General features: G+C 45.4%; 1 protein-coding gene and 1 non-coding gene across 3 annotated transcripts in view; both read right to left on the bottom strand.

The window, feature by feature from the left end:
• GBE1 (1,4-alpha-glucan branching enzyme 1) overlaps positions 1-25,216 on the bottom strand; it is a 237,011-nt gene that overhangs the window by 54,832 nt on the left and 156,963 nt on the right. For both annotated transcript variants that reach the window (XM_007500737.3, XM_056807229.1), the window contains exons 9-12: positions 24,658-24,785; positions 19,970-20,068; positions 10,254-10,364; positions 6,132-6,303 (exon numbers count right to left, since the gene is read on the bottom strand). In XM_007500737.3, the coding sequence (XP_007500799.3) occupies positions 6,132-6,303; positions 10,254-10,364; positions 19,970-20,068; positions 24,658-24,785 (510 nt within the window). The remainder of the gene's footprint in view (positions 1-6,131; positions 6,304-10,253; positions 10,365-19,969; positions 20,069-24,657; positions 24,786-25,216) is intronic.
• Positions 22,198-22,257, bottom strand: MIR12382 (microRNA mir-12382). Its single transcript, NR_162951.1, has one exon. It is a non-coding gene; the product is annotated as a microRNA mir-12382 (primary transcript).

Below are 25,216 nucleotides of genomic sequence, written 5' to 3'. Positions count from 1 at the left end.
GAGCCGTTAACAAAATCAGCATCACACTTAGGGACGTGCATGCTACATACACATAACATCGAGACAAAAGGACTCCAACAGCCTTTGGTAAGTATGTGCATGCACCACTCTACAATTAGACACAAAACACAATGCAAACTGACCTATAGGGACCCCGATGTCAATAAGCGGGCAGCCACAGATTTGCAAGATGCACCTTGTAAAGACGTAAATATAAACTTCCTGCAAGGTCTCAGACGGATGGAAAGATCAAAAGATTTTTCTGCCTGGCTGGGGCCGAAGTCAGAACTCATGTATAATGTATATATGCATAAATATGTATGTAAAACATATGTAAATGTTGTATAAAGTAATAGCATGTATAAGCAATAGACTAAGAGTTAGGACACCATAGAATATCCTTAAGGTGCAATGAATACTTAAGCCATGATTATGGACAAATTAGTTTAGGGCTTAGGGAAGTTAAACTCATAATGAGGCAGAGTGAGGGAAAATGCAGGGATGAAATAGAATGTAGAATAAGTAAGGTACCAAGAATTGTATTAGATAAGATTAGGGCTAGCAATAAAATAGAATTGTATTACATTTTGCAAAAGTGAACATTGTTCAGACAATTTAAAAATAGGAAATTTTTACATTTTCACATTAGTTGATTTATACAAATAGTGTTACTGGAAAATGTCTAACCCTGTTTCTCAAATTTTGCAATACCATGTACCCCAACACAATTTTCGTACGCAAACCATTTTCCATAAACCCTTCTTATAATTGTTAGACCTCAGATTTCCCCTCTCATAACTAAAAAAACTAACTAAAAAAATAAATAAGAAAAAAATTCAACAAGTGAATGGAATTTTAGAAAAATTTACATTTAATATATCTCCAGAGAAAAATAAATGGACAGAAATATATCATCTTAGCAGTATATGGCACCTACACAAAAATTGACCATGTAATATGGAAAAAAAAAGTTTATAACCAAAGCATAGAAAAGCAGAAATAATAAATGTATCCTTTTTTAGATGATACTGCAATAAAAATTATAATCAATAGAGGTCTATAGAAAGACAATTGTACAAAAATTAATTGGACACTAAATAATCTATTTGTTAAAAAAAGAGGTGGTTAATAATGTGGAACACATTAAAGAAAGAATCCGTAATTTAACTAAAGAGATTGACAAGGTCAGAAGACAACATATCAAAATTGAGGGAATAGGGCCCAAGCAGCCAAAGCAATACTTAAGAGAAAATTTAAATCTCTAAACACGAACATCAAAAAATGAAAGAAAAAAAAAACTAGATCAATGAATTAGGCATGTGGCTAAAAAAACTAAAAAAAAAGAACAAATTAAAAATTCTCAGTTAAAGAATAAATTGGAAATGCTAAAAATCAAAGGAGAAATCAATAAAATTGAAAGTGAATCACTGAAATAATAAAAGTAGGGGTTTTTATTTTTAAAAAGAGCATTGGTAAATTTAATTTAAAAAAGAAGAAAATTAAATTATGAGGATAAAAAATGAAATGGGTAAATTCATCACCAATGAAGAGAGAATTAAAGCAATCACTAGGAGGTATGTTGCCCATTTATATGCCAATAAATATAACAGTCTAAGTGAAAGGGATGAATACTTACAGAAATATAAATTGCCCAGATTAATAAAAGAGAAAATAATATGCTTAAATAATCCCATCTGAGAAAAAGAGATTGAACTAAGAATTCCCAGAAAAAGATAGCTAAGTGAATTCTATCAAACATTTAAATAACAATACTAATACTATATAAACTGGAGGAAAAATGGGCAAAAAATGAATCCTAACAAATTCCTTTTACAATATATATATGGTACTGATACCTAAGCCAGCAAGAGCAAAAACATAAAATTATTTCATTCATGAACATAGATTCAAAAATTTTAAATAAAATACTAGCAAGGAGATTATAGCAATATGTAATAACATATTAAAATATAACATAAAATATGTAGCAAGAAAATAACAAATAAATATTAAATCTTCATTATGACCCGGTGGAATTTATTCCAAGCTAGTTGAATTTTAGGGAAACTATCAACCTAATGGACCATGCTAATAAAAAAAGAAACAAATATAGGATTATTTCAATCGATGCAAAAAAAGACTTTGAACAAATCCCCACACCCATTCCTATTGAAAACACTAGAAAGCATATAGATGTGGTATATACCTAATTAAACCTCAGCGAGGTTCCCCTGTAATGGAGACAACCTAGAGCCTTTCCCAATAAGATCAGGAAAAAACCGAGGACGTCAATGATTGTCACTATTATGTAATATTGTACTCGAAATGCTAGCTTTAGACATAAAAGAAGAAAAAGAAATGGAAGGAATTAATGCAGGAAATGAGGACACTAAATGATCAATTGTTGCAGATGATGAAATCCCAGCACATCAGCTAAAACACTAGTTGAAATAACAACAAGCAGGATTCAAAATAAACCACCCAAATCATCAGCATTCTACCGATTACCAGCCACGTCTAGCAGCAAGAGGCAGAAAGAGAAATTCCTTTAAACAACTCTACACACAGAATCGACACGCACCACAAACAGGGATCATACGAAGACAATCACAAAGCATTCTGCATGCAAATGATGTCAGCTACAAACAACTGGAACAGCACGCACTGTTCATGACAGTTCTATCTAGAGTTTACTTATTCAGGGCCGCTTCAACCAAGCGGCCAAAAAGTTACCTTGTCGAACCTGAAAAATAAAATCAAAGTCCTTTTGGGAATCACATGGCCAAGAACATAAAAGGGCTTCATGACTGAGAGCTAGGGGTGGCGCCGTGAGCACGCCGGGCCTGCCAGGCCTACGAGAGGGGAAGAATCTATGAGCCAACAGGCGCTGGGAAAACCACAACCTGCACCGTGAATAATGCTGGCTGCACCAAACTGAAGGGCTTGGCACACAGAGGGAAGCGACAAACCGGAAAACAGCTTCGCGGCAAAGTCCTCGTCTCCGAACACCAAATCCAGGAGAACACAGAGCACCGCCCCACTGGAGCTACCTGCAGTCACTTGGAGAAGGTGCCCCGGCTCTAGCAGGGGGCAAGGAAGAGCATTCAAGGGCTGCGAGGCGACGCCTCACCCGATCGGCTTGCCGCGTGAGGAGCTCCAGCGCCGGAGCTGGAACCAAGCAGGCCGAGCCGGGGGCGCTGCCCCGTGACCCAGAACAAGGCTGAAGAACTCCGGGCCGTAGCACCTGCCTCCGGGGGAGGCTGCCCAGCATTCGGCAGGACCCTGCTAGGGGTCGAGTCATTCTGTGTCTTTCCCGGGGTCGGGTTTTAGATCTCAAAAGTGAAGGCCCGAGCAAGCGCGCGGGACGGGGACCCTCAAGCCAATGGGCCACGTGCGGTCCTGGGGATCTGGGCAGCCAGGTCAGGGTAGAGGGCAGCGAGGAGGGCTTCTCCGAGGCCAGACGGAGTCTTCGGGAGGCTGCAGGCTGGAACTCTGGGCAGCCGGCGGCTCAGCTCCACAGGAGGTGCCATTTCTCTTTTCCCTTCAGGAGAAGGCTGGCGTTCCTGTGCCCCGGGACGCTGAGAAGACCCAGGGGCACGAGAAGGAGGCCAGACGGCCGCACAGCTCCACAGGAGGCGCTGTTTCTCTTTTCCCTTCAGGAGAAGGCTGGCGTTCCTGTGCCCCGGGACGCTGAGAAGACCCAGGGGCACGAGAAGGAGGCCGGACGGAGGCTCAGCTCAACAGGACGTGCCGTTTCTCTTTTCCCTTCAGGAGAAGGCTGGCGTTCCTGTGCCCCGGGACGCTGAGAAGACCCAGGGGCACGAGAAGGAGGCCAGACGGAGGCTCAGCTCCACAGGAGGTGCCATTTCTCTTTTCCCTTCAGGAGAAGGCTGGCGTTCCTGTGCCCCGGGACGCTGAGAAGACCCAGGGGCACGAGAAGGAGGCCAGACGGCCGCACAGCTCCACAGGAGGCGCCGTTTCTCTTTTCCCTTCAGGAGAAGGCTGGCGTTCCTGTGCCCCGGGACGCTGAGAAGACCCAGGGGCACGAGAAGGAGGCCGGACGGAGGCTCAGCTCCACAGGACGTGCCGTTTCTCTTTTCCCTTCAGGAGAAGGCTGGTGTTCCTGTGCCCCGGGACGCTGAGAAGACCCAGGGGCACGTGAAGGAGGCCAGCTTAGAGTTTCTGGAGTGTTTGCAAGAGAAAGCACCAGAAAAGAGAAAGAGCCTGTCATCTGGGCGGTGGCGGAGAGGCCTGCTGAGGCCTGCTGGGCCAGGCAGGGCTGCACCTTGGCAGAGAGAGGGAATAACTAAGCTGGCTGAAAGCAGCAAACTTGCATAAGAAAGAGAAGGGCAGCTTTTCCCCCTCCGTGCGAGGGCCGAGCGGGCCTTTGAGGCCTACAAAAGGCCCAGAAGCCTGACTGGTCCAAGACAGTCCTGGGAGTTGGGGGAGGGCCCCGAAGGGAAACAAGGAGGCCGAATCACATCCCTATTAGAGTTAGAAGGATAATAGAGATGCATGAGAGTGTGTATATACACGTTAACATATACGGATCAATGTTGGAAGACGTGCCTTAGCCCAGATTCTGGGGTGCAAGTCAGACTCAGCGGAGCCCGAGCAAGAAGCCAGTTCTCACGAACTAACAGTCGAGATTCCCTTTAGAGAAGGAACCCTCGTCTCTCACCTCTGCTTGCTTCTCCTAACCCTTCCTCAGACCCTTCCCCGTATTTATTAAATCGAGGCTTTGACCTCTCCCTCCAGCAGTGCCCATCGCCCAACAGTTAGGCGGAGCCCCCACTTAACATTCCTGGTGACAAATAATTAGCTGCGCGCGCGTGTGTTGAATTTACTAATCGGGGAAGTACTCAGCATTATTTGGAGCCACAATTTTTACATGCTGTTTTGTGCATTTGCCAGAGGGTTTTGGATCCTGAGGGGCTACCAAAGCTCTCAATACTCCTTTGATGCTACCGAAACACTTTGGGCCTTAAAGGAAACAAAACAACCGTGGAGGCGGTCTGGAATGTCTGACAGTATAACAAGGGTCGCTGGCCTTGTCTTTTTATTAAACATGGCCGATGGGTTCTCTATTTCTTTATAGTTACATGCATTCAGCTCCCACCCATCTTTTTTATTATTAGAGCATTGGCTCTATTACAAAATTAAAAACATTCCCAGAGTAGGCTGAACTCCGAGACTTTTCTGGGAAGAAACAGAGATAGCTCATTCTTTCATATTTTAGAAGTATTTATCGGTTGGCTGTTATGGGCAGAACATGGTGTTAGAGCGCTACGGAGGATATAAAACTGAGTCAGACCATTCTTATCTGGAGACCTTATATAAAAGTCTTGATTAATGCTCATCATTTTATTGATCAACAGATCTATTTCCATCAGCACCGTGAAGCGAATAAAATTACCTGAAGTTCAAATAAAGTATATTTAACTTAAACATGCAACACTCCTTTGACCAGTCACCTGAAGTGATATACTTCTCAAGCTTTTTTTTTCTTGTGTAAGTAAATTAGTCATCAACAATTTACATGGACAAATCACTAACCTCGCCGGACCAATTTTCTCTTCTTAATGAGGACACTGAAGTATATAAACTTCTTTCAATGCTTTCTTTTCCCAAAAAACCTTTTACTTGATGAAAAGTCTATTCTTTGCCATTTGGATCTTGTATTACAACACAATCTGCAATGCTAACAAGACTAAGACTCATTAATTTCAATTATTATTTTAAGATATATTTTTACTTGGTAAATTCACCTTTAATGAATATTATTAAGACAACCACAAAAATATTTGGTTCGTAGTTAGCAACTTATTTTGGAAATATATCAATGAAATAAAAATCAAGGAAAAGAAAATAATGCAAGTATTCCTTTAGAATTTCTTCAACTATTTTATTGAGAAAATAATCTATTTTTATATTGTTTTTCCTTCATAATTATTTCCCTTTCTATTATAAAAATGGAATTTTAACTTCATATTTTGAGCTTGAAATGATCAAAGACTTATGATTTTAATTATTTTGGATATAACATCATCACATTAAATGCTTCATTTTATTCACCTTAAATTTAGATTTCATTTGGAATATTTAATTTAATACGGATAGGAAGCACTTACCCATAAAGTTCAGATAGCCTTCGCCCCCAAGTGCATGAGTAATGAGACGAATCATTTTATGAAGCTGTATGCCACGATCAATAACTGGAGTAAGGGGGGACAGCACACTCATGTTTGTATACATTTCCGCATCCATCAACCAGAATGCCAAGGTCTTATCACCAACAAGAGCCTACGGAAATAAAAATAAAAAACACGAGGACAAATAAACCATGCCATGTTTTATAAACAATTGCAATTTCAATCAAATCTGTAAATTTGAGTGTCAGGGATGAGAGACAGAGTAACCTCCAGCCTGTCTGGACGAGGACTTGGAGACGAGCCTGGGGAGACTCTGCAAGGAGAGGAGGATCCGGGCCTCTGGCTTTCCGCTGAGCTGGAAGGAGGATCTCTGCGCTGGCGTCGCCGGGGAAGAACTCCTCTTGTGGAGAGAGGAGGGACTCCCGGCTGGGAGAATCTGCCTCGGAGGAGGCCGCCTGCTCCCCGGACTACAGAGATCCCCTGGCGAAGGCAATCCCAAGGGCGCTCACCGGGGACTTGGGGACTGCCAACCCAGGCTCGAGGGGGTTCCGGCGACTCGGGAGGCCCGTCTCCGCCTTCTAAAGGCGATGTGGGGAGTCCGACGAGCAGACGGCCAGAGAGCCTTTGGGTTTCTGTGTCAGAGCAGGGAGTGGAGAGGCAGGGCCTGCAGAAGCCATGAAGGGTAGTCTGGAGAGGGGCGTAGCAGGGGGGCTGAGTCTGGACCTGTCGTTCAGGACCCTCCGACCTTCTCCTTTACTCCAATGATCAAAGGAAACTTGGTTTCAAAAGCCCGAGGGTTTGGGGTGCTGCTGGCCCTGGGGGGTCCCCAGGTGGGTGTTTCTCCTCTCCCATCCATCTGGGCCTTTCCCTAACCCTCTCCCTCCCCTTGGAGGAAGGGTTTTATTTCAGAATAAATATTGCCTTTCTTAAGGTGATGAAAAAAAATTTCTTATTCTGCAAATATTTTCTTGAAATAATGTGAGCTAATAAAACAGTTTAATTATTTCCAAATATATTTATCATTCCTGGAGAAGCAAATATAGACCCAATTAAAAAGGATGTGCCAGATTTTAAGATTTTCTGATATATGTGACACCAATAAAAATAATGGCACAAACTAAAAGAAGAAATCAATTTTAGATAACTTGTGTCGATGTAGTGGAAAAATGACATAAGTGATTAAAATAATTTTAACTATTTTAAAATGTATCATATAATTCTTGGGGTTAGGAAACCAAACTTACTTTCTACTCATGCTATTTCGGTTAACAATGAATAAGTTATGGTCACATTTATATACTGTTTTACAGTTTACAAAATGTTTTTCTCACAGCCACATTGTGAAAAAGATACTGTAAGAAATACTAGTCCTATTTTACAGAAGAGAAAACAAGCTCAAAGCAGATAAATGACAAATATCATAGAAAGAATACTGGATTTTGTGTCCTAAAACCTGACACTGAGTTCCTAGATATGCAGCTTTGGATAAATCAGTTTCTTTCCTCTCTCTGTCTGAGGGAAAGACCTGAAGGACTCAGAGTTTTCCTTTCCCAACTTGGGAAACACTACTGTCTATCTATTACGGTTTACATAGATTGATTAAACTCTGAGAAGACCAAAGAAAAACCTGGCCTTTGGTTTGGACTCTGACTCAGAGTTCTAACTTGATTCTTGTTGATCTTTCTTTCACAGCACCATCACTACTCTCCCAGTCCCAAGCAGGTAAAGAAGCAACTCTTTTCTGGAAGAGATCTTGAAATCTCCTATGCACACAGTCCCTGAAAACTCTGCAAAGAAACTTTTCAATACCAATCACTTCAGCACCACCACATGATTCCATACCAGAAATGGATATAAACTTTTAAGTGAAATGGAAACTAAATATGATGCATTGCCACCTAATTTAATGATACCCTAAAAACCATGCCATCTTTCTAGATCACAGTGGAAATCTCCTTTATATTTTGGCCTTCAGTAATTGCATATGAGCTCCTTCAGTAAAAATACCTGTATGCCCAGGACTAGGAACAATCCTTTGAATATAGAAAGTATTTAATGATTTTTTATTCAATCATTTCTTCATTTATTCATATATCTGAGGTCCCAAATTTTAATAATTTGTTTTAATTTTTCCCACAAAATTACTTACATTCCCCTCTAAGTAGTTAGATACTATGTTATTAGATTAATTTATATTAAGTGTTGATACTAATGTCATCTACAGTTCTTTAAGCATTTTTCTACTTGCCTCTTTTATTTTAGTTTCTTTTTACTATTGTTTTGTCTGAGATAATGACTGCTGCTTTATTGAGAAAACCTGAAGCATGTGAGTGTTTCTATTTCAAATGTGATTTTTGTAAATGACTTATGGTTAGATTCTGCTTTATAAAACATTGTTATCCTCTTTTGATTTAGAGGATGTTCATCCATTCAAAAGGAACAGTTTTGATTGTTTTCTAATTTGATTCTTCTAATTTTATACTTTTTACTTTCTTTCTTTCCTCTTTTTTTTTTAAACCCTTCCTTACCTTCCATCTTGGAAACAATACTGTGTATTGGCTCCAAGGCAGAAGAGTGGTCAGGGCTAGGCAATGGGAGCTAAGTGACTTGCCCAGGGTCACCCAGCTGGGAAGTATCTGAGGCCAGATTTGAACCTAGAACCTCCCATCTCTAGGCCTGGCTCTCCATTTACTTAGCTACCCAGCTGCCCACTTTTTACTTTCTTTGGTAAGAGAGTGTTCAGGATGAGTGATCTATATTTGAAATCTGCTTTCCATTTCCCCCAATTCACAAGCTCCCTGATTGAAAGTTTTTGTACTTTCTTTCATTTTAAACTCTTACATATTTATCATGACTCTCTGAAACTCATTCCCCACTTGACCATTCTGAGTCTTCCTTGTTGAGTTGAATGTATTTCATTATCAGGAGTGTGTGTGTGTGTTCGATCTCCTTTCCCTTACCCCTTACTCTGTGCAGTCTTCTTTGAACAACCTTATAACATAAGATAGTAAATTCCATACCCTTCCCCTAACTCTATGGTCTAGTACATTCCTCTCCTTATCTTTTTTCCTTCTCTTAAGATCATCAATTTCAATCCCTACATGCCCCCTAGACATTAACTTTCTGAGAAACATGTTTCTTGTACCACTATTAACAGTTAAACATGCCATCCTTGTATGCTGCAAGTTTCTAAATGACCTACGTCGTTCAGATCTCACCTTTGTAGCATTAATCCCTTCACCTAGAGACTTCTCTTCCTTTTCTTTTATACCACGGTATTCATTATACTAATAGCTCTCTTTGTTTACTCATTTCTTTAGCTTCTCTTCATGAAAATGTCTATCCTTTCCCCACTTTTTCTTTTTTTTTGAGGAACGAGAGACCTAATAACAGATGAGTAGGTTAAGATAACAACCCAGCAGGCCATTTTCAGAACCTATCTCCTATCACTAGAACTTATTCTACTTATCTCAGTGACTGGAAAACTACATAACAATCGTGAAATGCTTATTTATCCGAATACTGTTTTTATCCATAGGATCACGTCATTTAGAGATGGAAGTGGACTGAGAGACCACTAAAACCAATTGGCTTACTTTACGCAGAATAAAAATAACTGAAATCAGAATACATGTTACTGTGTTTGGTTCATGGTTAGCATCATACTGAATTAATCAAAAGGGGTCTTTGGAGACTAAGTTCTGAAGTCAAATTCACACCAAAACTTTCAATAATGGTTTATAGTAACATTGGAGTATATACGGGTACAGTTTTATCAAAACTTAAGCATGCTCTGCCCCAGGACTGCTGATAGGAAAAACGGAACATACAAATAATGGAAGGATAGAAGTTTTAAAAATCATACCAAGTAGCGTCGGCTATGGGGGGTGGGGGGGGGAGGAAAAGAAAATGATCTATGTCTTTAACGAATGATGCTTGGAAATGATCAAATAAAATATATTTAAAAAAAAAATCATACCAAGTAATCTTATGCCTTCCCATTTAGATATTTGAGCTAAGTAAACACACCATCATTGTTAAATTTCTTCAGGAAATACCAATGCCCTGGTTGAGAAATGGAATTTCACGTATGGGTCGTACCTGATCATGACTTTCTGCATATGCAATACACTTTTCAAGGTAGCGCCTGTTTGTGAGGGTATGCACAATGTTTCCCATATTCCAGTCTTCATCTTTAAGTTCTTTAAGTATCTGGTTTAAAAAAAAAGGGGGAAATACTTAAAACTACAGTTAATTATGATATACATTTCTTCTCCACCATGATTGTTAACTTCAAAACAAATAGTAATATACTATGTATATATTTCAGGTGATACCCAAGACAAAAAGAAAACAGATTCTGCTTTATAGGTACTCAAACAGACACACCAGTAAACATGGAGTAAATTGGGAAGTAAGAGAGCATTTATTAGTGAAGACCTCTCTCAGTTCAGTAAGTAGCTGAACTGAGCCTTAGAGGAAACGAAGAATGTTAAGGGATAGAGATGAAGAATGCGGGTCCTTAGATGGCTAGAATTAGAAGAAGGAAGGAGATCTGGAAGTGTGGTGTGGCTGGAATGCAGGGTGCATGGAGGGAAGGAACACGAAGCAAGAATGAAACAATATCGGGACGAACAATAAGTAGTAGGCCCCTCTTGATTTGATTCTGCGTGTAACAAGGAACTTCTTTTTTTAATTTAATTTTATTGATGAATTAAGAAAATGTTTCCATGGTTCCATGACTCGTGTTCTTTCCCTCCCCTCCTCCCACCCCTCTCTCATTCCACTGGGTTTTGCATGGGTCATTGATCAAGACCCAATTCCCTATAATTGACAGTTGCACTGCGGTGATCGTCTACATCCCCATCACATCCCCAACTACCCATGTGATCAAGCACTTAACTAGGAACTCCTGGAGGCCTTTGGTCAGGGGAGTGAATTGGTCTACGTTATGCTGTGGGGACAGTATTCCTTCTGGCTGTGAGGGCTGGTAGGAATTGACCAAGACGAGGAGGGAGACCACTTCAGAGGGAATAAAAATAGTTAATATACACAGTAATAAGGATATGGTCTGTGGTAGCCACCATATGAGTGGAAGGAAGGGAATGGTGTAAATAATGAGTAAACTGAAAAGATTTGACAATGAATTATATTATGAGGAGGAGAGAAGTTGAAGGTGACTGAAAATGAAAGTAAGTGACCAAGAAGATGGTTACAAAAAAGACAACTATTTGAGTTTGACAAAGAGATAAAGATCAGGAATTCAGGAGAGAAGAGAGAAGATAACTGAACCTCTGAGGGCCAATGAAGTCACTGGGGTTACAGAGAAGAGGGCCTACGATAGTGCTGGTGAGCCTTTTAGAACCTTGTCGTGCTGTCCCCACCAGCACCCCAATGGATCCTGTATGGAGGAGGGTCTACTTTTCACGATATTGTGGACCACTTGGGGCAGCTCTCTTCAGGAAAAGTCAGGGAGAGATTCTTGGGCCAGCAAGACTTGCCATCATTTGACTATGTACGGGGGTGGGGGGCGGAGAGGCAGCTTAAACAGGGTTCTAGAATAAGAAGAGCTCCCCCCCTTCTAAAACAAAATCATCCTTTGGGGCAGCTCATCCAGATCTGGGCTCAAGTCAAGTCTGGGCCTGCAGGAATTCCTTTACCAGTGAGTCTGGTCCGGCTGCAGTCCTCCTGACCAGAAGTCTCCTAGTGAGGGCGCTGCTGCCAGGGGCCTTGTGCTCCCTCTAGTCTTGGAGGGGGTGGAGTCTTGGAGTTTCCTTCCCTTCGGCAAGCCAGCACGTGTGCACTGGCTAAAACTCTCTGATTGAGGTGGGAGTCTTGCAGGCAGATCTGGATGGCTCCACAGAAAGGGAAGGGGGGGCCTGACACAGGAGGGGGCCCCTCCCCGGGACTCAGAGCAGGTTCCTCCTGGAGGATGGTATCTTGAAAGCAAAGGACAAGCTCCAAGGAGGGAACAGGAGAGGGTCCCCACGCTTGGAAGTCAGATTGAGGTGGAGAGTTCAGCGTGAGCTTCTTCCACTGTTTCCTTCCTGCACACCACCCAGGGTGGCTGCACACAGCCCATGGTGAGGGCTCAGACTGCTGCTCCTCAGAGGCCTGGGTGCTGAGTCTCCCCCTCAGCCTTGGCCTCCTCTTCCAAGGATGGAGGGTCACAGGAGCCCCATGTCAGACAGGGAAGGGAGAAAGGAAGGGGACTAGCCTAAGCACTCCACTCAGGGGAGGGAGTAAGAGCAGAGTGGGTGGAGGCACAGTGGAGAAGCAGAAAGAAGGAGCTCCAGGGGAGTCCCTCTGCCAGGGACAGCATGTTACCTACAGAGAGGTCTCTGGGTGCCATCTTTGGCATGTGTGCCATAGGTTCACCATCATGGGACCAGGACTAAAGACTTAAAAATAGCCATGGTAAAGAGGACAAAGATAGTGGTTCATATACCAAAGAAGACTCTGGAGGGAAGTTTCAGTTGTGAATTAGAGGGGCAAAGTCATGTTTCAAGGAAATAAGAAGTGAGTAGGAAATGAGGAAGTGAAGTCACTCAATGCCCTTAAATCATTTTTTTCTAGGCATTTGGCATGGAAGAGGAGAAATGTAAGATCACTACTTAAAAGGGATAAGTATGGTTAAGTGAAAAATTTTTGAGAATTAGAGACAACTGGTCAAGCTCCCTCATAGCAAAAAAGTGACCAATAAAAATAAAGCACTGATAATGAAATCACTGAGTCAGTTTCTTAGAGAAGATGATGTCACAGAAGGACAATTAGAAGAGTTAGCCATAAAAAGGAAAAGACACGTTTCTTGCTTTAATACTAGACAGAAGATAAACGAAGATGTTCAAAGGTTGTGAAATACAAAGAATAGGGTATTTAAGGGAGCTCATGTCTGACAGCCTTAATTTTCCAGGTAAATATAGAGGAAGCATAATCAGCCAAGACAAAAAGGACAAAGTTTGCACCAGTTTCCAAGGAGGAAGAATGATAGAAAGAGCTAAAAAAGAATCAAAGGATTGCTTTAGAGCAGTGGAGAAATGAGATTAAATAAGATGAATCCGAAATGAACCCAGTTATGAATTGTGTGATTTCTTTTACAAATGCAGACAGTCAGTAAGAATCTACTCAGAGCTTACTATATCCAAGGTACTGTGATAAGTGTTGGGAAATCAAATATAAACATCTGAAGGACCTACACGCTACTGAGGGAAGAAAAAAGATAAAAGCAAGCTGAGAAAGGTGAGAAGATGAAGTGGAGAGAGGAGGAGCAAGGGCAGAAACAATTCTGGGCAAAGGCTGCTGAGCTAAAGAGATATGGCTGGTCATGGTATCCTCCTTTAGCGATGCTCTGCGAAGAGTCATCCCATCCGAGAGAGGCTGTAGAGCAAAGGGTTATTCCTCTGCAGGAACATGGAGCAAGTTTTCAGGACGAGGAGGTTTCTGGGGAATGGCAGAAGTCTGGAGGAAGGAATATCTATTAGAGCCAGAAGATGGAAAGGAGGAGATGAAGAAGCTTGGTTAACAACACAGTGACTGTCCCAGAGCACAAGATGGACCTGAAATGGAATTGCTGTCAAGGAAGCGGTCACTATTTACAAAATGCTTACTGTCTGCCAAGCACAGTTACGTGCAAGGGACGAAGCTAGAGACAAAAGGAGGCCAAGAAAGTTCTCTTCCTGAAGGCGCTCCCGACCTAATGAGGGAGATGACACACACACAAATATGTACAAAGCAGGTCCTACACCAGGATGAATGGGAAAGAATTAACAGAGGGAACAAAAGCTGCTAGAATTAAGAAAGGCTGAGGACGCCTTCCTGCATGAAATGGGATTTTAGTTGAAACTTAAGAGAATCCAAGGAAGAGCTGAGAAGAAAAGGCATCCCGGGACAATGCAGGCCAAGCAGACAAAAGGGCCCCGAGGCAAGGAGGGGAGTACCTTGTTCTTGGGACAGACAGGAGGCCAGAGTCAGTGAATCAGGGGACATGGCAGGCAGCAAGGTGCCTAGGAAGGGTTGGTGCGAAGGCTATGAACGCCAAGGGAGAATTTTACATGGGATTGTGGGGGGAGTCAGCGGGCTCACTGAGTGGAGGAGGGAGGGGTGTCCAGCTTGGATCTGTACTTCAGGAAAATCACTTTTATGGCCGGAAGGAAACTGGTTTGGAGAAGGCAGAGACGGGAGGGAGGCCCCACTACCACCAGGCTATGACCATAGGCCAGGCACTAGGTCTGATGAGAGCTTGCCCTGCAGTGGTGGCAGCATTCGAGGAGAGAAGGGAAATACTGGAGCGGTGTTGCAAAGGTACAATCCAAGGCCTTGAGAAGAGGCGGGCCTGGGAGGAAGGGAGGAGAGTGAGTTGGAAGCAGGAAGGGTGGGGCACTGCCCTCGACAAGAATAAGGAAGGGAGGAGGCGGAAAACCAGGGGCAGAGATAATGACTCATTTGGATAGGTTTCCCTTAAAATGTCTATTGGACACGTCTGAAAGGCAGCTGGAGACACAAGACCCAGCAGAGAGGTTGAGGCAGGATAGGGAGATTTAACATCATTGGCACAAAATGATGAGATCATCGAGTGATGTGATACAGAGGGAGAGGAGGGGCCAGGGCAAAACTCTAGGGACACGTACAGTCGAAGAGCACGAGATGGAATAGGATCCAGCAAAGAAGACCGATAGGTAAGAGGACAAGGACCAAACGGCGTCCTGAAAATCCAGAGAGAAGTCGGCATTGAGGAGGGGTGATCAGCAGTGCCCAAAGCTGCAGAGGTAGATGAAGAAAAGGCCACTGAGTCCGGCGACCAAGAGATCACTGGGAACGGCGGGCAGAGACGTTGCAGAGAAATGATGGACGGAGGCTTCTAGAGGGAGCCTACGAGAGGTCGACGAGAGAAAAGATTAGCGAATAAGAATGAAAGGACCAAGGGAGGCTTTGTCAGGATAGGGGAGACCTAGAAGCATGTTTGCCGGCCGTCGGGAATATGTCCTTATCAGGAGAGATGAAAATGAGGGACAGAACGAGGACGACAAAGGGTGCAATCTGCAGGGGAAGACGGAATGAGATTGCTGGAGTATAGGAGGCGTGTCGTCATGTGAGACCGAAGGGAAGGAGGAAAAAGTGACAGAAGATGGAGAAGAGCGAGTTCATGAGGCATGGCCTCAATTTTATTTTTCTGCAATAAATGAGGCAAGGATCTAAGACTATGGTAGATAGCGAGAGGAATAAAATGAAAGCAGCAATGGGAAAGAATTTTCCTCAGGATTAGGAAAAAAGGAAGTGGGGCAGCTAGGTAGCACAGTAGATAGAGTGCCAGGCCTAAAGTCAGGGGGAGCTGGATTCAAATCCGGCCTAAGATACTTCCCAGTTGTGTAACCCTGGCTAGGCAAGTCACTTCTCCCTGATTGCTTAGCTACTGCTGCTCTTCTATCTTACAACTGATACTACTAAGACAGAAGGTAAGGATTAAAAAAAAAAGGAAGGAAGTGGGAATTCTTCACCAGGATATGAAATTACTGAATACCAAAAATATATTGAACCCTCAGAAAGATTAATTTTTCTCATTCATCCACCCTAACCTAAAATGGTAGCAGCTCATGTAGTTTAGTAAAACATCATTCTTTTTAGAAATGATCTGCTTTGGCATTCTAGAACACTTCCCCCTACCATACCCCATTATGACGGTCAAGTTTTAATGAATAATTGTAGCAACACTGATAAATGCAAATTCTTCCAAATCATATAATAATGATATATAATTGTCATCATTTAATGCCAAATTAAAGTAATTTAAGAATTAATTTTTAATGAGTGTTAAAGTACTATTTCTTAGATGCTGAATAAATATTTCAAGTTTCAAGAGTAATTATCATTTGATCACAGGCTCACAATATTTTGACAAATAATTTAGTTGTCATCTGGAAAAGCAATTAAAATAAAAGGTTATAAAAACATGAAAACAGGCCAATATGCTGCTGCAAACTTAAATTTGAAGACGTGTTGCAAATGGGGAAAACTAATGCAATTACTTTTTAGCAACAGAAAGGGCAGAATGAAAAGCAGCATTAGAAATGGCCATTAGCTCAGGAACCCTGGGAATTCTGAGTTGTTAAAAAAAATCATTTCACTTGATGCTTTTATCCCCATGGATCTTCACTCTGGGATGATTTGAGCATAAGAAGGGAGATTTTTTTTGCAAAATTGAAAATGCTTTATATTATATGTGAAAGCATAAAAAGTGAATAAGCAAAAAAAAATTGCAGGTGGTCAGTAATTTGTTGCAGATTTTTTCCTTTCAAATTTTAACTGCAGCTTAAATCAAAATATAAGCATTACGTAAGTACTGTAGGATTTAAATTAATATCCAATACTTGGAAATATTATGTTTTTAAAGTTTATTACCTGACAAAATAGAAGCATGTGACTAAGTTTTTCTACCTGCTCAAAAATCCCCGGCTCCACCAAAACTGGGACAGAAAGTAAAGAAACCAAGAGATGGAATTTCCCCGAATTTATCTCCTGTCTACATCAGCATGTAATGACAGGAAGAGAGTAGGGTGCTGGGAATCGCAGTTTTTAGGCTAACAGATTCAAATTACACAGTACTTCACTATGTATTCATCATTCTGCTTAGGGAGATACAATAGAAATAAAAATCACAGTTTGTGAGGGATACTATAGAAATAAGAGTCCTTTTTCTCAAGGGACATCTTGTTGAGAAGATAAGATAGGCACGTGTCAAAATATTAGAATAAAATATAAAAATATAGTAACAAACTACAGTCATCCCTCACTGTATCGGAGCCCATTTATTCAGGCTTCACGGCATTATGTTTTGTTTTGTTTTTTTAATGTAGCTAATTCTGTATCATGGAGTTTTTGCTATGTTGCAGGATTTTTTTTTTTGTAAGAACCACCAGTTTATTGAATAAAAAATCCAACAGCAACCCTGCCCCCCTAATCCCACCCCCTACTCAGGGTTCAACCAAGAGAGTAGTGTGGAAAGGAAAACTAAAGCAAGTTTTGGACTTTCTGCCAATCAGGTGAAACAAACAGCAGTTGGAATGTTAAAGAGAAGAGAGTGACAAGAATGACAGTTGGTGGGGGGAGGGGCAACTGGGAGTGGCAGGTGGTCTCATGACAAGACTCTCTTCCTGGCCTTGGGACAGGAAGGAGCCCCTCTCCCTGTCTCTGGCTAGAAGGGCCTCTATTCTTGATTTTCCCAACTGTGTGCTCTACCTGGATTCCTGTGATCGTGTGATTGGACAAAGGGACTTAAGGGAAGCAGTTTGAACTGTAAGGCCAGTCTTTAGGGGCATCAGCCTGAAGAGATAGGCCCAACCAGCTCTGAAGGTCACAACTTTTCTTCCTCTTGCTGTCTACTGCTAAGACTTTGAACTTAAGAAAGCTAGCACAGATTAGCATAGACAAGAATAAAAGAAACCCTCCACCAGCCTTTGAGGCCTGGCCTCAGCTCAAAAGTTGAGAGAGACAAACCCAATCTAGGGAAATCCCGATTCCCTCTTCCCTGATACCTTCCCAATCCAAACTTGTTTTTAAAATTTCATCTTTATTCAAATAATCATAGTCTGATATGAGGACTATCATTTCAGGGGACACAGAGGGAGCTGAACCCAAGGACAACCATTCAACCATAAAAGTTCCTTATTGGACCCCTGCTGGACAACCTTGGTCTGGGGTATCTACAACATCAATCTATAGAGAAGACATCCCCTCAGGCTATCTTAGTTGACCCATTTCTTGGGAACCCCAGTTTTTAAAATATAGTCTCTCGGCAAAGGGCATCTCTCTCTCCTTTTACGTCACCGGCAGCCATATTCCCTCTCGACTCTTCAACTCCTCCATTCCTCGTTACAAAACCTTCCATATCTCCTGTTCTTCAATCCTCTATAAATATTACAGCAGTTGAGTCCAGGCAAAGTGCTTTGGATAGTAGGACTGAGTAACAGCACCAAGAGGCATAGGAGGTCTAAGAAGGGAGAATGCCTTTCTGTCCAAACCTCTGGGATGGAGATGAGCTAGGAGGTAGGAAGGCGGTCTCAGAGGACAGAACACTGACTGGAGGATCAAGGCCTGTAGCCCAGCACCTGGAGTTCAATCCTCCCCATATTCAGTGTGGGAAAGGAGAAAGCTTGGGCTCATGTGTACACTCGTCATGTGGAAACACAGCCTGGCTGGGGCAAGAACAAAGGGTGGAGGGATCCTAGCAGGGACAAACCAGATTTGGGAGGCTGACCACAGAGGGAGAAGAGAGGGAAGGAACAGGTTCTGGGGTGGGGAGAAGCAGGACTAGGCTTAAATGTGAATGGGCAGAAGTGTTGGCAACAGAGAAACTGGAGGGGGCAGGCCATCTGGTCGATCTGCTCTCTAAGAAAATTCTAACTGATAGTTGAGTGCAATATGAATTACTATGGTCTCCCCAATCAGTAGGATACTGCAATAATCTGTGTGTAAGATGAGGCGTCTGCAGCAGACTTGTGGCAACGTCAAAGGAAGAGAAGGCAGCCTATGTGAGAGACTCTATGAAGGTGAAAACAGCAGGACTTCAGCATGGACTGGATAAAGGTAGGCCAGAGGGGTGGTCAGGGGTGACATCTAGGCCTGACTGATTGGGAGCATGAGAGAGTTCTTCCCAATTTCCATATTAGTACGTGATGATAACATGGAAATGTGCAAGAATGGCGGGTTTGGGGGAAGAAATATCAGTCTCGGACATGTGGAATGGAAGGTTTCTATAGAGCATACAACTGGAGCTTCCCAATAGCACGATGGAGATGTAAGCAGGAAGCAGTGACGACTCAGGGGGCTGCTGAAGTTTTGAATCGGGGACCAGAGCTATAGTCAACGAGGAGACAAATCCTGTCACAATCCATCTCATGAACCGAGCAGTAGACGGATGTTAAAATAAAGACAAACACTTCCCAATACGCCTTTCTGTCATATAACTCCAGCCTAAAATCCCACAGACTATAGCTTTACTGTGACCGCTAGCAGGAGGGAATCGGTTCATCGGCCTGAAAAGGATATTAAAATGAAAACACTGTCTTACAATGGCAGACAATAAAATGTTCCGATTACAGACCCAACAGTAGCGCATTCGTTGCATTACACGCCGAGTGGAATGACGTTTAATTTGAATGTCGAAAAGTACGTGAACAAATGCAGACAGTTCAGAGCACTGACGTGACCACCGCTGCGTCTGGGGTAACACGGACAGAACCGGAAAAGGGACGAGCACGGGCCTAGGGGCCTGCCAGGGCCAAAGACATTCCGGTGTGGCCTTTGGGACAGTGGGAGCTGCTGGCCTTTAAGCCAACGAGACCCCGGCTCGGATCACGCCTGGGACGCTGACGAAGCCATTCGCTAAGCCTCTCTCCAGGTTTGCTCTCACAGAAAATGAGGACAGTGGGGGTGTCTACAGCACAATTTGTGAGGAGGCCAGATGAGATTACGCGGGGGAGGCCCTTTGCCAACTGTGGGGACGAGGTAGAGGTCAGTCGCCGTTACTGTCGTGGAGCAGGCGTGCCAGGGACGTTTCTTAGTCGTGCCCTCTGCACGTACACAGCTGGCCTGTATCACGAGCCAACAGGAGGCCCTTAAATGGGTCCGACAGGAAGCGTTCTCCCTGTGACCTCTGCCCAATAGCTGTGATCATGTGACCGCAGCATGACAACCGAGGGAGGGAGCACAACGCAGGCCTTTTTCACTCGAGTCCAGTCATCAGAAGACGCGTCGCCATCTCTGACCAAACGCGATGGACAGTCGGCAAAGACTCACACTCGTGACGCGACAGATTTTCTCACCTGAATCCACTTGTCGGGAATTGCCATGGCCAGTCGGTAGTCAAAGCCACCTCCCCCCTGCGTGATGGGCGAGCACAAAGCCGGCATTCCGGAAACATCCTGAAAAAGGACAGAAGCCAAGTTCAGACTTTTACCCGCCTGCCACGGACGCCCGAGCCGCCCATGAAAAAGGAAAATGACACTATTCCCGCCGCGACGCGTGCTAGCACCCGGCATGATGACGCCACTCTGGCGGTTCTTCCAGGGTGCTGCTTCCGTTTCGCCCAGGCCAGGTGCGAAAGGCAGATAATGCTCTCCAGAGTGGGTCCAACGTGTCTGGTGACAGGAAGCACGTGTCAGGTGCCTTCTGTGTTCAGGGGAAGGCCGAGAGTCTGCGCTTCCAAAACACAGTCTAACGCGGGAACAACAGCGGGACCCAAAGATCCACGACGCCCAGGGCCGCTCCCAGAGAGGGTGAGGAGGGCCGGAAAAGACCATCAGTGCACTTGGGCACATAAGGAAGGGGAAGGCTTTGGACGAAGGAAGGAGGCATCCGTGCAGGGGAAGATGGGGAGGTGCGTGCAAAGAGACGGAAAATGGAAAAAGCCAAGACAAAGAAAGGAAGGATGGGATGGGGACTGGGAGAGGAGGAAAGCACGGCTGAGAAGCAGGATGTACTCACGCAAAACAAAGAAAGGAGATGAAAAGGAGGACAAAGATAAACCGTGAAAGGCTTTGAATGCCAGCATCAACAGAATGCTTTATTTGGAGAGAACGGCCAACAACTGGACATTTCTGCGTAGTGCCCTGAGCGGCGATGTATCCGGATAGCGTGAAAGGAGAAGTGAGCAGGGAACGGAATTTAAGTGCTGCCTCAGACGCTGGGTGGTGGCCATTAGGAAGCCATTTCCTCTAGGATCATGGCTGGTCTTCCAAGTCAGCTCTCGCACCCCCTCCGAGAGCTGCGATGAGGAAACTGCTTGGCACAGGCAAACAAAGTAAACAAATACAGGAAAATGTAGGCAAGAGTGGCACTAGAAGCCCAGAAAAGCAAACGGTGCTTTTGCACCTGGCTTCACTCTGCCATACTGCCCAAGCCGGGGTTCTCTGGCTCTGCCTTGAGTTCAGAGATCCATTGGGCTCATCATGAGATAAGCCGAGACATCTGGTTCTCTTGGGAATAACTGTTCTGACCCCCAGGCATCGGCTCTTCTTGCCAGACACAAGGGTGCTCCAGGGTGCCTGCTAGTGTCTAGAGCACCACACTGGCCATCCTTCCTGGGAGCCTGCCTGGAGGCCGGATTCACTACCCCTAGCCTGGCGGGGGACGCCAACAGTGGCCATTTGAGTCACAGAAGTTGTTGCCGTTGTCGTCGCCAGCCCATCGTGTTTCAGTTCATGCCTCAGTGATGTTGCCTTCAATTCCACTGGGCTACCCACCCCATAACCAACTGCATTATTTCTTCACCTCCTCTATTCCGTTCTTTGTTCTATGCTCCCCCCAAACTGTAAGAATGGGGCTCTTCTTCTACATGGTGTCTGTTGGCTTACACTGAGGCAGCCATTGATTTTTTAGGATCAGTTCCAGGCCCTTTTATCAAACTTATCTGACTTGGAGAATACGTGCCTCAGTTTACCTTTGCTGAATTTCACTTTCAGCAGAAGGAAACCAGGGACTTTAACAGGTGGAACGGAAGAGGGAGTGCACTTTGTGCATCGGGCAGTGCTGAAAGAAAACTCTCTTTATTCAGAGAAAATACACCAGCGTCCCCCTAGCCTGACTAAACTTACCCCAATGTAGTGAGGTCCCTCAAAGGTCCTTCGTCGGCACGGGATTGGTCCTTACAAAGACCAAACCTGCACCAGGAAGGAGGGGCCGGCCCTCCACTCCTAGACAAACCCCGCCCTGGGAAGGAGGGGGCGGGACCCCTGGGGCATGCCGGGGGCGCGGTGCCCCAGCCACAGAAGCTTTAAACCCACGTGCCCTGTGACCCTCTGGGACACCCGTCTCCCCAGCGGGGCATTTCAAACATAACTCGAGGCACCAACATTTCTACAAGGGGAGACAGGACAAGCTGGGATAAGGAAACAAAAGGGAAACAGGAAGGGAGCCCTTGGGGGCAGGGCCTGTCACAACCTATGGGATAAAGCATTCAGCAGAGCACGTGACTCTAGCCACGCCCACCCCAACCATTTTCACATGGAAGGACATGCTCGGGGTCTCCCGGAGGTCTCTGCCAGCATCTCCGGGGCATCTTCTGCAGGGAGTTCACTTTACAATAACCTGAACTCATCCGAACAGACGACGGCCCGAGAGGCAATGCAAAGCCCGCGGATACACGGAGTCTGTAGGAAGGGCGAGCGAGTCGGCGCCAGGCTCTGAAGGGCTTTGAGCGCTGAAAATAAAGGTTTATGTGGGACGCTGAAGCAGGCTTTGCTGAGCCGAGGAGGGGTGTGCTCGTGGGGCGGACGTGAGACCCTGGGGAGCGGGTGCGGCTCCCCCGGCTGGAGACCCACAGGGCAGAGTCCGAGGTAGCCCGAGGGGGGGAGGGGGGAGGAGATGGCCCGCACTGCGACTGAGAGCCGGATCTGGAGCCGCTCAGACGCGCCACACACAGGCGGCGCGGTCTGCCCTGCACTTGGAGGGCACGCCGCCTGCTCCCGGCACGCGGCCCACACCCGAGCAGGCCAGCGCTGACGGGACGCCTGGCTTCTGTAACACGCCGCCTGCTTCCGGCACGCAGCCCGCTCCCCTCGCTCAGTCAGGCAGCGCTCAGGACCCTGCTTAAACTCGCCTGGCATCCTGGCATCGGGCACACCCGCAGGCGGCCCAGAAAAGCTGGTGAGAAAGCCCCCTCTTCCCCGGGGAAGGCCTGCCCCGGCCTGCGGCTCATTTGTTCGCCAAGAGGTCAGTCAGTCAATCAACAGGGGCTGTTGGTTTGGACTGCGGGTCTGCGAGCCTTCATGAAGCCGCCTCACCTCAGTCAAGCCTGTTGCATGAACGTAGCTCTGGGGATTCCTGTAGCCGTCCAAGTAAGGGCCTGAACTAGTGGGCAGAAGGAGCTCCATTCCAGACGGGGAGGAGGCAACCTGAGGTAGGAGTCAGGAAAGCCGAGCTCGGCCTTTTCCGGACCTCACCGCAAAGACCGCATCCAGGTCATCGAGCCCCACCCCCACTCCCAAGGCTCAGTCCTCGCAATGAAGTCCATCACTTGCTCCTCAGTCTCCAGCCTCAGAGAAGCTGTCCAGGCGGGGCCCTGGGAGTGGCTGGCCGGGTCCCAGAGCGGGTGGACACCAAAGGGGGGCCCTGCAGCCTGACCCCAAGCCGGCTATTTTGGATCACATCAGCATGACAAACCTAATCTTTTGAATGAACTAGTCTGGGTTCCTGCAAAAGCTCTCCTCTCCTTTGATGGGCCACAAAATCCAATTCCAAATCATACCATCGTTGAGGCGACATCAATTGTTTCTCCAAGTATAAATCACGTGGGGATCAATTGTACATCTCACAGCCTCCGCTGGAGAGTCGCCTCGGATTGACATTGAAGTCGTTTTCCATTTTAATAGGAAAACATTGAAGGTACAACTTGTAAAAAAAATCTTAACCCAGTTAATACAAAGTACACCAAAAACTCCAATTTCATTGGTGAAAGCATGAATGACGAGACTCGGTCTCTACAGGATGAACCTGTTTTGCTCGGAATTAAGGGAAAGCTCAATAGACAATTCATGTTTCATGGATCAAAGAGCTGCTTTTTCTCAGTGTCTGTTTCTGATTCTTGCTGTCACTAATGACTTAATTGTTTGCTGCCACCTGTATCACTGAGAACACCGTTCACTTTTCCTGATAGCTGAAATTGGGTTCTTTGATAGGAACAAAGTGAATGTGTAAAAGTTATTATAGAAATGTGGTTCCGACCATGTTTGACTGCACAGGTAATTAAGTGCCTATTTCATAAACGTATCTATTAGGAGAGGCCGTCCTTCGCTGATAGATGCTGAGGACGATAAAGAAAACAAAACAATAATCAGCAGATCCCAAATGTGGACACAGCACAAGAATAAAATAAGATCCTGCCAATGAGGGGAGGAGCCCCCGGAAGCAAAGGCCCGGCGCTCCGGTACTTTCTTACTGTCAGAAGCACAGCTAGCCAGGCCCCGGAAGCTCGTCTCCTCGGTGACGGAGACTCAGCAGCAGGACCTTGTTCCCGCAGGAGACACCGAGGACGACAGAACGGCTCTCCGGAAGGGGCCTCTTTGGGGTTCTTCTACCCAGTGGGGGCACGACTGCTTGTCTTCATGGCCTCTTCGGGGCTAAATGGGCAGTAACGGGAAAGGGCTTTACGACGGCGCCCGTGGGCGTCACACAGCTGAACCTTTGCCACGACACAGGCCCGTGGAGTGGATGGGACTGCCCTGTCCCCGGCACACGCTATGAGGCTTGGGAACGTCACGCTGCTTTCGGAGCGGCAGGCGCCTCTCCAGGAGGGCAAACAAGACGGTGCCGAGCTCGGCTGGGGAAGGTTTTTCCGCCTTTGACCGTTTCCTGAAGCCGAGGTTCCTGTCCACAGCGAGCACCCGCGGGCCGGTCAGCTACCCGAATGGAGACGTCATTAGGAGACATCTCGATAAGGCACTGCTGAGATACGGGTCATTTCGAGAAGAACTAAATCTACTCCTGGGAACTGGTAGGAAGAGCAAAGACTTACCTCCGCTATGGTAATGCAGTCCGGATGCACTGTGTGAACCAAGTGGTTCGCCAGCATCAGATAAACCAGCGAGTCCTCGTCCACTTGTAGTCCGAAATATTCACTGTAGTCGCCCGAAAAGCCTTGACCTGGCGAAGAAAAGCAGTGAGGAGGCGGCACGTGAAACAATCTGCGTCACGAGCCACTGAACATGCACGGCGACAGAGCAGGCAGAAAGCAGCTCCAATGGCGTCACCCGTGTCGGCCAAGACAATGGCACCGAGATGGCCACTGAAACACCTGGAAAGGCTCCCGTGGAGGGCATGAAGCAAGAATGTCTTACAGAGGGACAAATGTACGGTGATCAGCTGAGAACCATGTCACTATAGTAACAAGGCACAGAAAGGGCAAGTCCGAGGGACTGAAGACAAAAAGAGGGTATCCACCACCTTCGAAGGAAAAGCAGTCTGAATGCAGAGTGTGCAAGTATTACGCGTCTCACAGGGTGGACGTGGAAATGAGTATCTGTGATAAGAGATGTACGACTCACATGACCTCATTTCACGGGGAGGAGGGAAGA

This window comes from Monodelphis domestica, chromosome 8, assembly GCF_027887165.1.
Source record: "Monodelphis domestica isolate mMonDom1 chromosome 8, mMonDom1.pri, whole genome shotgun sequence".
Classification (NCBI taxonomy): Eukaryota; Metazoa; Chordata; class Mammalia; order Didelphimorphia; family Didelphidae; genus Monodelphis; species Monodelphis domestica.
This window is presented reverse-complemented; position numbering and strand designations above follow the sequence as displayed.